At 54.5% G+C, this 13,216-nt stretch overlaps 1 protein-coding gene across 4 annotated transcripts; it reads left to right on the forward strand.

The window, feature by feature from the left end:
- Positions 1-38: 38 nt before the first annotated feature.
- On the forward strand, positions 39-11,623 carry XNDC1N (XRCC1 N-terminal domain containing 1, N-terminal like). 4 transcript variants are annotated; one of them, XM_066588477.1, is made up of 10 exons: positions 39-117; positions 1,106-1,170; positions 1,670-1,808; positions 1,890-2,045; positions 4,189-4,343; positions 4,578-4,642; positions 4,992-5,197; positions 5,272-5,373; positions 9,787-9,900; positions 10,892-11,623. In XM_066588477.1, exons 1-10 carry the CDS (start codon positions 93-95, stop codon positions 11,110-11,112), a joined length of 1,248 nt encoding a protein of 415 aa, XP_066444574.1. In that variant the 5' UTR covers positions 39-92; the 3' UTR covers positions 11,113-11,623. The 4 variants fall into 4 exon arrangements, with proteins under 4 accessions (XP_066444574.1, XP_066444575.1, XP_066444576.1 ...); XM_066588478.1 differs by having other exon boundaries at positions 5,272-5,374; positions 9,791-9,900; positions 10,892-11,621; XM_066588479.1 differs by having other exon boundaries at positions 58-108.
- Positions 11,624-13,216: the final 1,593 nt, after the last annotated feature.

Raw genomic sequence — 13,216 nt, forward strand, 5'->3', positions numbered from 1 at the left:
ACAGTGATGCGGAGGGCGTGGCCTGGTTACAGTGATGCGGAGGGCGTGGCTTTAGTCTGCACGCGGGAAGCTCAGACCCTCCGTAGCTTTGGATGTGCGGAGCCTCCGGTCGGGCAGGTGACTCTTGTTATCCGTGGGGGGTGAGAAACCTTCCCCGTTGCTCCTGGCAACCAGTCTCGGCTCATACTCTGCTGTTGACCAGTGAGAGCTGCACAGTGATGCGTTGCTAGGGGCAACAGTTTCCTTTTAAGACACTTCCGTAAATCTTCCGCCATCTTTTAATTCTGTCCTTTCGTCTTAAGATGAGACTTTGGGGAGGAGGTTTATCCGGGATCTATAGGTCCTTCAGCGCCATTATCTGTCCCGGGGATCACATGACCTGCTCAGTCCGGGCGGCCATGACAGTGTCATGATGTAAATGATAAAGGGATGGCGCCCCCTGCTGCCAGATCCTCAGTGCAGCGCACACGTACGTGGCAGTACCGGCCCCGTCTGTTTCATATTAAAGGCTTGTAGAGGATGAGCAGCAGCGCCCCCCGGCCGGCAGGTTGTGTCCGGTACTGCAGCCCCTCTATAGTGAAGTGAGTGGAGCTGAGCTGTAATACTAGACACAACCTGCGGGCGGCGCTGTGTAGGCCGCACCTCCTCTCCCTAGCAGTCGCAGCAGTTCTGGGAGGTGTTCCTGCTAAGGGGGGGCTCGCTGCGCCACGAGGGTCTGGACCAGAGACCCCAAATAGTGCATCTATACAGAGCAGTGCGGCCGCCGCGGGGCGGAGCGCCCGGGTCACCAGCAGCCCCCCGACGCCTTCATCACCTGGGCTCTGGAGGAGTGAGGGCCCGTTAGATGCGCTCCGCCCCTCGGCTGCCGCGCTTCTCTCTACAGCGGGCAGTGAGGGCTATGACCCCTGACCTCTGGCAGCGCCCGACACATTGTTGCGCTGGTCTTCCCTTGTGTTCTGGTGAGAGGGGGCGCCCCCTGCAGGCGCTGGTTGTAACTTCAGTGTGAATGGTGAGTGGGGCGCAGTGCTGCCTGTCGCCTGCAGGGGGCAGGCTTGTTTTCTGCTCTGGTAACGTTTTGCCTCTTTCTCGTTTGCTGTGATTGCAGCTTCCCGTTGGTTCCTCCGGATGGCGCCGGTCAGAATCCGTCACATCGTGTCCTTCAGCTCCCAGGTGCGGCGCCCCCCACGGTCACCGGCGGGAGGAGGGTGAAGTGCAGCCTGTGGGGGTCTTCTGCTGGGTCGTCTTTAACCCCTTGACACTTTGGGTGGGCATGTGTGCCCTCTGGCATCAGGCAGGGGCCGATCCTGCTACATACAGGGCGGGTGCTGGCTGATGGCTGACACCTGCCGGCAACAGCTGCCATCAGCACTCATGTGGTATATAAACGGCCCGTACGGGGGTCTCACTTGTGATGAGATTGCAGGGTGGTGTTTGGTTGCCATGGCAGCCGGGGGCCTTCTAAAGGGTGAATGCCCGTCAGACTGAGGGCGATCCAACCGGTAATAAGGTAGCGCCCACACCCCCATGGACCGGCGGTCGCCCACACCACCTTATGGGGTTACCATTCTCTGCCCTGGGAGTATGCTGCTGGTGGCCACTAGATGGCAGCACATGTGCTGGAGCCTAGATAAGCAGCTTACACAGCCCTAACAACATGCTTGTGTTGCAGGACCCCAGGCACCCGGCGGAGAACCTGCTGATGGAGGACGGCGTCCAGCCGTGGCTCAGCCGCCCCGGGGAGCGCTGCCGGCAGCTCAGGGTGGAGCTGCAGTTGGAGCGGGCCTGTCACATCCGTTACATTGATATAGGTAGTGCATTCTGTGAGCCTCTGTGGCTCCGCCCATCTCGTGGCCTCCCATGTGACCGGTTGTGTCCTCCCCCCTCTGCAGGGAACAGTGGTTCGGCCTTCCTGCAGATCGACGTGGGCCGCTCCATCTGGCCCCTGGATAAAGCGTTCGCCACTCTCCTGCCCACGACCACGCTGATGTCACCGGCGGACGCCAGGGCCACGAGGAACCTCAGAGGAGTCCGCATGTTTAAGGAAGGTAGGAGAGCAGAACAGTGACTGCAGCTCTGGGGGTGACTGGAGAATATAAGATGGAACTGGGTCCTTCCATGTCACCTGGAACAGGGGTCCCCACTCTCATGCTCTAGTCACATCCAGAGCTGCACCCAGTCACATCATACATCTCATGCTCCAGTCACATCCAGAGCTGCACCCAGTCATATCCAGAGCTGCACCCAGTCACCTGGACCAGGGGTCCCCACTCTCATGCTCCAGTCACATCCAGAGCTGCACCCAGTCACATCATACATCTCATGCTCCAGTCACATCCAGAGCTGCACCCAGTCACATCCAGAGCTGCACCCAGTCACCTGGATCAGGGGTCCCCACTCTCATGCTCTAGTCACATCCAGAGCTGCACCCAGTCACATCATACATCTCATGCTCCAGTCACATCCAGAGCTGCATCCAGTCACCTGGACCAGGGGTCCCCACTCGACCATCTCCAATCTTGCTGAAGACGTCCATGGATGTATGTGTGACTGGAGGTTCTGCACAGTTGTGGCCCCAGATCTCTTATCCCCGGACCCCCGCCGCCGTTAGCCTGGAGGTCCCACCGACCCACCACGGCAGCGGTATGGCCTCGCCCCATCCTCAGGGGATCGTTCCTCCTCGCACTAGATATGAAGGCGCTGATTCTTGTAGATCCCCTCCGGTAGCACAGACAGACGTTTGGCGCGGCCCCACGCGGACCCGTTTGGCGCGGCCCCACGCTGACCTATTTGGCGCGGCCCCACGCTGACCCGTTTGGCGCGGACCCGTTTGGCGCGGCCCCACGCGGACCCGTTTGGCGCGGACCCGTTTGGCGCGGCCCCACGCGGACCCGTTTGGCGCGGCCCCACGCTGACCTATTTGGCGCGGCCCCACGCTGACCTGTTTGGCGCGGCCCCACGCTGACCTGTTTGGCGCGGCCCCACGCTGACCTGTTTGGCGCGGCCCCACGCTGACCTGTTTGGCGCGGCCCCGCCCGGACCTGTTTGGCGCGGCCCCGCCCGGACCTGTTTGGCGCGGCCCCGCCCGGACCCGTTTGGCGCGGCCCCACGCGGACCCGTTTGGCGCGGCCCCACGCGGACCCGTTTGGCGCGCTCCCCGTGCCGGTGTGTTACTATCATTGCTCCGGTTCTGCAGCCACGTATCGCCACGCCGGTGGTCGGCGGACCGGAGGAGCAGGACCCTCCAGCTGGTCTGGTCTCTGAGTCGCACCGTGTCACGCTGTGGCTTGGCGCTACACGATGTGAGTCTGGCGCCCCCGTGAGGTTATGCTGCGCGGCACATCTCGCTGTGAGGCTGATGGTACGTTTCTCGTGTTCGCAGCCACAAGTTGAGCTCGGAGGTTGGATCCCAGCATCACGGCCACATGTCAGACTCTGCGCAGTCGGTGGGACTTGGTGCAGCTCTGGATGTGGTTGGAGTATGAGATGTAGGATGTGACCGGAGGATGAGATGTATGTTGTGACTGGGTGCAGCTCTGGGTGTGACTGGGGCATGAGATGTATGGTGTGACTGGAGCAGCTCTGGATGTGACTGGAGGATGAGATGTATGATGTAACTTGGTGTAGCTCTGGATGTGACTGGAGTATGAGATGTAGGATGTGACCGGAGGATGAGATGTATGCTGTGACTGGGTGCAGCTTTGGGTGTGACTGGAGCATGAGATGTATGTTGTGACTGGGTGCAGTTCTGGGTGTGACTGGAGCACGAGATGTATGTTGTGACTGGGTGCAGCTCTGGGTGTGACTGGAGCATCAGATGTATGGTGTGACTGGAGCAGCTCTGGGTGTGACCGGAGGTTGAGATGTATGTTGTGACTGGGTGCAGCTCTGGGTGTGACTGGAGTATGAGATGTAGGATGTGACCGGAGGTTGAGATGTATGATGTGACTGGGTGCAGCTCTGGGTGTGACTGGAGTAAGAGATGTAGGATGTGACCGGAGGTTGAGATGTATGATGTGACTGGGTGCAGCTCTGGGTGTGACTGGAGTATGAGATGTATGATGTGACTGGAGCATGAGATGTATGATGTGAATGCGTGCAGCTCTGGGTGTGATTGGAGTATGAGATGTAGGATGTGACCGGAGGTTGAGATGTATGATGTGACTGTCCTGCCATTTCCGTGCACCGCAGGGGACTTCCTCCAGGAGGCGGCGGCGGAGCAGTGGGATCGGCTGCGTCTCACCTGCGCTCAGCCCTTCAACAAGCTGCAGCAGTTCGGCCTGTCCTTCATACGTGTGCGGTCCGCCCCGAGCGAGGAGGACGAGGGCCGGCGCTCCGAGCTTCAGGTACGTGTTGTAGATCCCCGTGGAGGAGGTGAGCTACCTCTCGCTGGTGTCACAGCTGAACTACATGTCCCAGCATGCCTTGTTCTCCATCTGCTGGGTAGAGATGAGGTGGTGACTGTGTATCAGACCGTACCGGCAGGGCAGCAGTGTGAGGAGGGGGAGGGGCCATCACTGCCAGGGAGAGCAGCCAGAGGAGAGCTAATATGCCTGTAATCCGCTCTCTGCCTCTTTCAGGACGACGGCTCGGCACCAGCCTCACCCCTTCACCCCACAGCGGGCAGCAAGGACCCGGAGGCCCGGTAAGACGCCCCCCGCAGGCGCAGCTGTTACATGTTATATAGGTGGATGCATATATTTGTACATTTACACTGTCTCATAAGAGTGTCCTTCCGCCATGCTTTACACTGCAGCTGTGCTACATTACGAGGTAGCTTGTAATCCACCACTGGTCTGAGCTAATCTCCCCCATGCTTTACACCGCAGCCTTTTTCCATTAGAGTGGTAGTCACATGACCCGTTTCCTGCAGGCCAGAGTATCCCCTGGGACCGTAAGGTCTGCCCCCCAGTAGTCAGCGCCCATCAGTGCCCTCTTACTTACAGTTTTGGGGGGTCCGGCCTTCTGCGCTCCCCTCTTGTCTTTATCATCAGGAGTCACATTGAGGAGAAACTGCGAGGAAAGCTCCCGCGGCCGGCCTCCCCTCCCCCCGCCTGCGTGAGCCGATCTGCCCGCATGCTGCAGCTATCCGCCGCTAAATCCCGGAAACGCAGCCAGCCAGTGACCGCACCCCCAAGCCCGCCCATCCCCCGACACGGCGGGGAGAACGGTGGTCAGCTAGACAGCCCCATGTCATCCGGTGGGTACAGGGCGCTCTCATACGGGGGTCCGCCCCAGTGACTGTAATCTACATCCCTGCCCTATAATTAACAGGTTCCTGCCCTGAGACCCTCACGGCGAAGCTCCGCCCCTCACAGAAGGAACACGTGACCCCTGGTGGCCGGCGCAGGCTGAAAATGATGGAGGCCCGAAGAAGGTAGGGAGACCCCATGTTATGCTGACTGATACTTCAGTGGTGGTTTGAGTTCTTGGAGTTCTGCTATTGTAGTTTATCATCTGAGAGTGAACGGGGCGGTGCGGGTCCAGCAGTGTGAATAGTCGGAAAACGCCTTAGCAAACGGGGAGGGGCTTAGCAATATTTTTGCTCTATGGCAGACAGGGTAGATGGGAGGGGGGGGGGGGGAGGGGTCTCCCGCTGCAGACGGGGGGCAGAATCAAGGGGGCAGTGGCTCCTGCTGTAGACGGGGCGGAATCGAGGGGGCAGGGGCTCCTGCTGTAGACGGGGGCGGAATCGAGGGGGCAGGGGCTCCTGCTGTAGACGGGGGCGGTATCGAGGGGGCAGGGGCTCCTGCTGTAGACGGGGGCGGTATCGAGGGGGCAGGGGCTCCTGCTGTAGACGGGGGCGGAATCGAGGGGGCAGGGGCTCCTGCTGTAGACGGGGGGCGGGATGAAGGGGGCAGAGGCTCCTGCTGTAGACGGGGGGGCGGAATGAAGGGGGCAGAGGCTCCTGCTGTAGACGGGGGGGCGGAATGAAGGGGGCAGAGGCTCCTGCTGTAGACGGGGGGCGGGATGAAGGGGGCAGAGGCTCCTGCTGTAGACGGGGGGCGGGATGAAGGGGGCAGAGGCTCCTGCTGTAGACGGGGGGCGGGATGAAGGGGGCAGAGGCTCCTGCTGTAGACGGCGGCGGGATGAAGGGGGCAGAGGCTCCTGCTGTAGACGGCGGCGGAATGAAGGGGGCAGAGGCTCCTGCTGTAGACGGGAACAGGGGGGGAGGAGAGGCTCCTGCTGCAGACGGGGCAGAATAAAGGTGGGGGGGAGAGGCTCCTGCTGTAGACGGGGAGGGGGGGGGGGGGAGAGGCTCCTGCTGTAGGCAGTTGTCAACAAAAGAAACGTGTGATCCCCCTGGACACAGAGCCTTCTGATGCACTCCCTGGTGTTTTCCAGGATAGCACTATTGATCACCTAAATTAAGGGCAGACCATCAATATCTGATTGGTGGGTTTGAACTCTCAGCATCCGCACGATCAGCTGATTAAGAGGTCTTCTGCACCATATGTTTATGCACACATGATGCTCCAGGTTCAGAGCTAGAGACCCGCGGTCGGGTTTGGGAACTCCGTATGGTGCAGAAGACCATGTAGACGGCCTGTGAAGGGGCTCCGTGTGTCTGCGGGAGGCGCTGTAGCCTCCTCATTATTTACATCGGCCATAAACTAAGTATTGGCTGCGCCGCTGCATTCACCTGGATGAGGCAGAGCTGCAGTATCCAGCACAAACCTTACGGAGTGTACACAATGCAGAGATCGCCACAGAACCGCGGCCCCTCAAACAGCTGATCATCAGGGCTGCTGGGAGGCGGACCCCCAACAGTGTTGTAATGATGACTGACCACCAATATTGTAATCTCAGAAAGCCCAGTTCAGTAAGTTAGAATCCTAGACTGGTAGAGTTGGAAGGGACCCCCGGCGTCATCGGGTCCGACCCCCTGCTCAGTGCAGGATCACTAAATCATCCCAGACAGATGTCTGTCCAGCCTTTTGTTTGAACACTTCCATTGAAGGAGAACTCCTCACCTCCCGTGGTAACCTGTTCCACTCATTGATCCCCCTCACTGTCTAATATCTAATCTGTGTCTCCTCCCTTTCAGTTTCATCCCATTGCTTCTAGTCTTTCCTTGTACAGATGAGAATAGGGCTGATCCCTCTGCACTGTGACAGCCCTTCAGATATTTGTAGACGGCTATTAAGTCTCCTCTCAGCCTTCTCTTCTGCTAAACATTCCCAGATCCTTTAACCGTTCCTCATAGGACATGATTTGCAGACCGCTCACCATCTTGGTAACTCTTCTCTGAACTTGCTCCAGTTTGTCTATGTCTTTTTTAAAGTGGGGTGCCCAGAACTGGACCCAGTATTCCAGATGAGGTCTGACTAAGGAGGAGTAGAGGGGATAATGACCTCACGTGATCTAGACTCTATGCTTATCTTAATACATCCCAGAATTGTGTTTGCCTTTTTGGCTGCTGCATCACATTGTTGACTCATGTTCAGTCTATGATCTATTAGTATACCCAAGTCTTTTTCACATGTGCTGCTGCTTAGCCCAATTCCTCCCATTCTGTATGTGCTTTCTTCATTTTTCTTGCACAGATGTAGGACTTTGCATTTCTCCTTGTTAAATACCATTCTGTTAGTCGCCGCCCACTGTTCAGGCTTTTCTAGATCTTTTTGAATCCTCTCTCTTCCCTAGTGTTAGCTATCCCTCCTAGCTTTGTGTCGTCGGCAGATTTGATCAGTTTCCCATCAATTCCCTCCTCCAGATCATTTATAACAATGTTGCCCAACACTGGGCCCAGGACAGAGCCTTGTGGTTCCCACTTGATACATTCTTCCACTTGGATGTGCAGCCATTTATGACCACTCTTTGAGTACGATCACTCAGCCAGTTGTGAATCCACCTAACAGTTGTCTTGTCAATCCCAGATTTGGTCATTTTTTCAATAAGTATGGTATGAGATACTTTGTCACATGCTTTACTAAGGTCAAGATATACTATATCCACCGCATTTCCCTGATCAACCCAGTCAGTAATTCTGTCATAAAAGGAAATTAGATTAGTCTGGCATGACTCGTTTGTTACAAACCCAAGCTGGCTCTGGTTAATTACTCCATTCTCATCCAAGTACTTGCATGCATGCTGTTCGTTCACTGATCTTTCCTTGTATAGAAGTCAGGCTCACAGGCCTGTAGTTTGCTGGATCCACCTCCTTCCATTTCTTGAAGATGGGGACAACATTTGTCCTTCTCCAATCTTCTGGGACTTCTGTTCTCCAGGGATTTTCACAGATTCCAGCGAGTGGCTCAGCAATTACCTCCGCTGCTTCCTTCAGTATCCAAGGATGTAATTCACCTTGACCTTGAGACTTGGATTCATTTAGGTTACCTCCACTCTGCTTATAGATAGCCTGCATTCTTTTATTCCCCCAATAGCACAGTGAAGATCAGCTGATGTTCCATCTACTTTCTGTGAGAAAACAGATACAAAATAGGAATTTAAAAGTTCGGCTTTCTCGGAATCATTCTTAACCAATTCACCATTTTCATCCTGTAAGCATCCAATAGCATCTTTGACTTTTCTTTTGCTTTTGACCCCCCAAATCCTTTTTATTGCTTTTGGCCTCTGTTACAAGCCTCAGTTCATTATCAGCTTTAGCTTTTCTGACACTTGCCCTACAGTTTCTGCAGACCACATTATATTCTTCTTTAGATATTCCCCCTCTTCCCATTTGATAAACATATTTTTCTTCCTCTTTAACATGTGTACAAGTTCTGTGTTCATCCATCCGGGTCTCTTTAAATGCTTACCATTCTTCCTTCTTTTAGGGATTGGTAATGATTGTGCTTTGAGAATCTCATTTCACAATATTTCCCAACCTTTTTGGACATTTCTGTCCTTAAGAACATCCGGCCATTGGATTCTTCCTCTTTCTGAGTTCATTGAAATCTGCCTTTCTGAAATCTAACCTTGAGGTCTGAGTCTTCTCGCTATGTTGGGCTTCTTTGAGAGCTTGGCCATCTGATGTAGAAAGAGTTCCTCCATATCTTCTGCTTGTCCAGGCGGCCTATAGTAAATGCCTACAATGGTGTCCTTTCTGTTGTTCTCTCCTTGTATTCTTCCCCAAACAGTTTCTACAGAACTCCCAGCTCTGAAGCTTGAATCTCTGTGCAGATGATGTTTTCCTATCATACAACACAACACCCCCCCCTTTTATTAGGTCTGTTTCTTATAAATACATTGTATCCATTGTATCAAGCCTTGTATCCAATCATGTGTATCATCCCACCAACTTTCCGTGATGCCTATGACATCATATTTCTCTTCCTGTGTTCGGAGCTCCAGTTCTCCTTGTTTTTTTTCCATGCTCTGGCCATTTGTGTAGAAACATGTTAGTTTGTGATCGGGGTCTCTTGTTCCTCTACTCGCCTCCTAAAGTTTTGGCCTTCATTCTTTCTTTCCACTTCTAAGTTTAGGTCTGATACTCCAGTCCCAGTTGTGCAGGTTTACTGCCAGCATTCACTTCTTCCTTTTGCCCCTGCTGGTTCAGTGTCTGTACGGCTCTCTGCAGCTGTGCTATGAGGGCTGTAGACTGAACGCAGGTGTGGGACCGAGTACCTCCCACATGGGGGCTACTTTTTAATCTGTTGAGTGCAGCGCCATGCAGTGACCGCCGCTGTAACACTACTGCCGCCAGGCTCCGCCACACCAACACTGTGCAGCACCGCAGCCGCCAGTCACCACCCCACCATGTGAACAGGTTTCAGAAGCTCACCTGTCGGCGTGGTGTTGAACCGCTGATTATATAGTGTATAATATCTATGGTCTCCGTTGTCCGTAGGAGAGCGCAGATTCGTAAGAGCGAGAGACACCTGACAGCGGAGAGAGAGTGTGCCGGCACAGCACCGCGCTCCACCGAGACCGACAGAAGCGTCTGTCCAATCTGCTCAGGTGAGAATGCTAATGATCTGCCATCGTCTGTTAAAGGATTACACGGACACTACGAAACTATTATAGAACGACGCACTCATTATAGCACTATTACAGGATGACCTGTACATTATAGCACTATTACGGGATGACCTGTAGATTATAGCACTAATACAGGATGACCTGTACATTATAGCGCGATTACAGGATGACCTGTACATTATAGCACTATTACGGGATGACCTGTACATTATAGCACTATTACGGGATGACCTGTACATTATAGCACTATTACGGGATGACCTGTAGATTATAGCGCGATTACGGGATGACCTGTACATTATAGCGCTATTACGGGATGACCTGTACATTATAGCACTATTACGGGATGACCTGTACATTATAGCACTAATACGGGATGACCTGTACATTATAGCACTATTACGGGATGACCTGTACATTATAGCACTATTACGGGATGACCTGTACATTATAGCACTAATACGGGATGACCTGTACATTATAGCACTATTACGGGATGACCTGTACATTATAGCACTATTACGGGATGACCTGTACATTATAGCACTATTACGGGATGACCTGTACATTATAGCACTAATACGGGATGACCTGTACATTATAGCACTAATACGGGATGACCTGTACATTATAGCACTAATACGGGATGACCTGTACATTATAGCACTATTACAGGATGACCTGTAGATTATAGCACTATTACAGGATGACCTGTAGATTATAGCACTATTACAGGATGACCTGTAGATTATAAGGCTGCCACAAGACTACATGGAGGTATAACATGGCTGTACTGTGCTGTTATAAACACGTACATTATTGCACTATTACAGGATCGTGGTGGTCTCACATCTGGGCTCGGGGTTCTGCTGTCTTGCCCAGTTACAGGGTGACATGTACATTATAACATTGTTACAGGCAGACACGTTGTGTTACGCTGTTATAAACACTAATTATAATGTATTTTCAGGACACTTCCCCGCCGCTCACCTCCCGGCCCACGCCGCCACCTGCGGAGAAGCGCCCGGATCTCCCTGCATCGTGGTCTCTTCCTCTGATGATGATTGGGATGACATTGGGCAGCGGGCGGCCGCTCCTCGCCGGCCCGGGTCCTGGGTTCAGTGCCCATTGTGCGGCTTCCCTTTTCAGGACAGTGAAATCGAAAACCACGCCAGCACATGTGGAGAGTAGAGGATGATCATACATGACCTGCGTCCTATACACGGAGCCGCCGGCAGGAGCCACAGACATGGGGGCAGGCAGGAACATGGACCCCCGGCCCTTATTCCAGAGAGCCTCCATCTACGCAGGGACTGACCGCCATACTGTACCACAGCCGTATTATATACTCCGCTGCCATTGGGACTTCATACGCTTCGGCGGTTTTGTTTTCCATTTTTCTGTTCAGTCCTGAGAGCAGAAAAACGGAAACAAGCGGATCCAGTAACCTCTGCGCTGCCGGCGATGAGCCGCATCGTGCTGCCGGTCGCTTCACGTCCGCCTCGTTACCATTTACTGATGGAAGGAAAGGACTGTGCTGAAAAAAGGAAAGTGGAGGGAATGGAGCGTCCATGGATTCCCTGTGGGATTCTTTATAATGGATCTCGTTAAGAGTACCTTCCGCCTCCCGGGGCAGCGCTCCGCCTCCCGGGGCAGCGCTCCGCCTCCCGGGGCAGCGCTCCGCCTCCCGGGGCAGCGCTCCGGCTCCCGGGGCAGCGCTCCGCCTCCCGGGGCAGCGCTCCGCCTCCCGGGGCAGCGCTCCGCCTCCCGGGGCAGCGCTCCGCCTCCCGGGGCAGCGCTCCGCCTCCCGGGGCAGCGCTCCGCCTCCCGGGGCAGCGCTCCGCCTCCCGGGGCAGCGCTCCGCCTCCCGGGGCAGCGCTCCGGCTCCCGGGGCAGCGCTCCGGCTCCCGGGGCAGCGCTCCGGCTCCCGGGGCAGCGCTCCGGCTCCATCAGCTGAAGACGGCCCCATATAGCGCTATACGAGGCCATCCTCAGCTGCTGGAAGGAGACGGCCATACTGTGCATGTACGGTTGTACAGCTAGATCCAAATAAGGATCCCTGAAGAATGGATGCAAGTGGAGCCCAACTGTCCTGTTGATGGAGCGGATCCGTTACACTCCCCGCCTGCTTGCTGACGTCTCCCATCTGATTTTAAATGTTTGAAAATAGAAAAAAATGTATCTATTAAAGATGGAAAATGAAAGAAAGCAGCTGTGCAGGCGGCCTCCCACCGCGCGGCCTGCAGAGGGTACAGCGCCCGACACCTCTACTGCTCCTCCTGGCAGTATTAGGGGTACGTGACAAACCTATGGAAGAGGTTACGTTTGGTACTTTGTTCACCAGCAGAACCAAATGTCGTCGCTCAGTAAGAGAAGCGAACGTCTCGAGATGGGACTCTTCATGACCAGCAAATAAAATGTTACGGCACAAACTTTACTCGCTGCTTATTGAAAATGCTTAGTACCGTGTTAGTGAGAGGAAAGTAAGGCGTGAACCGCGCAAGCTCTCCTGCCAGCTCCCGGGTCTGAGAATCCATTTAGTAGATGACCCCCAGAGAGGAGACGTAGCCGATATTAAACGGGGACGGACCGCATAGAAATGCCTTCTAGACGAGACCAGTAAACGGTTGACAAAATGATGTCATAGCAAGTGTTCCAGAGTACTAAGGCCTCAGTAAGGCCGCCTACACGGGCGAGCGTGACACTCATCCCAATATCGCGGTCGTGGACGGCCGACTTACCCCCATTCAGGCTAAAACGCATTGTATCTATGAAATTCCAATCCTCTCGCTAGAGGTTCCTGTGCGCTAAAAGAGCGGAAGTGTTTTATCACCACACACAGACTATTGTGTACAGTTTTGGGCACCAGAGAAGACATCAGGGCGTGAGCATACGCACATGACGTCAGCGCGACCTAAGAACACATCAGAGCGTGAGCATACGCACATGGCATCAGTGCGACCTAAGAACACATCAGAGCTTGAGCATACGCACGTGACATCAGTGCGACCTAAGAACACATCAGAGTGTGAGTGTACGCACATGGTGTCAGTGCGACCTAAGAACACAGAGCGTGAGCGTACGCACGTGACGTCAGTGTGACCTGAGAACACATCAGAGCTTGAGCGTACACACGTGACATCAGTGCGTCCTGAGAACACATCAGAGTTTGAGCATATGCACGTGACGTCAGTGCGACCTGAGAACACATCAGAGCGTGAGCGTATGTACGTGACATCAGTGCGACCTGAGAACACATCAGAGCGTGAGCGTATGCATGTTACATCAGTGCAAC

The sequence above is a fragment of the Eleutherodactylus coqui genome, chromosome 1 (genome assembly GCF_035609145.1).
Source record: "Eleutherodactylus coqui strain aEleCoq1 chromosome 1, aEleCoq1.hap1, whole genome shotgun sequence".
Classification (NCBI taxonomy): domain Eukaryota; kingdom Metazoa; phylum Chordata; class Amphibia; order Anura; family Eleutherodactylidae; genus Eleutherodactylus; species Eleutherodactylus coqui.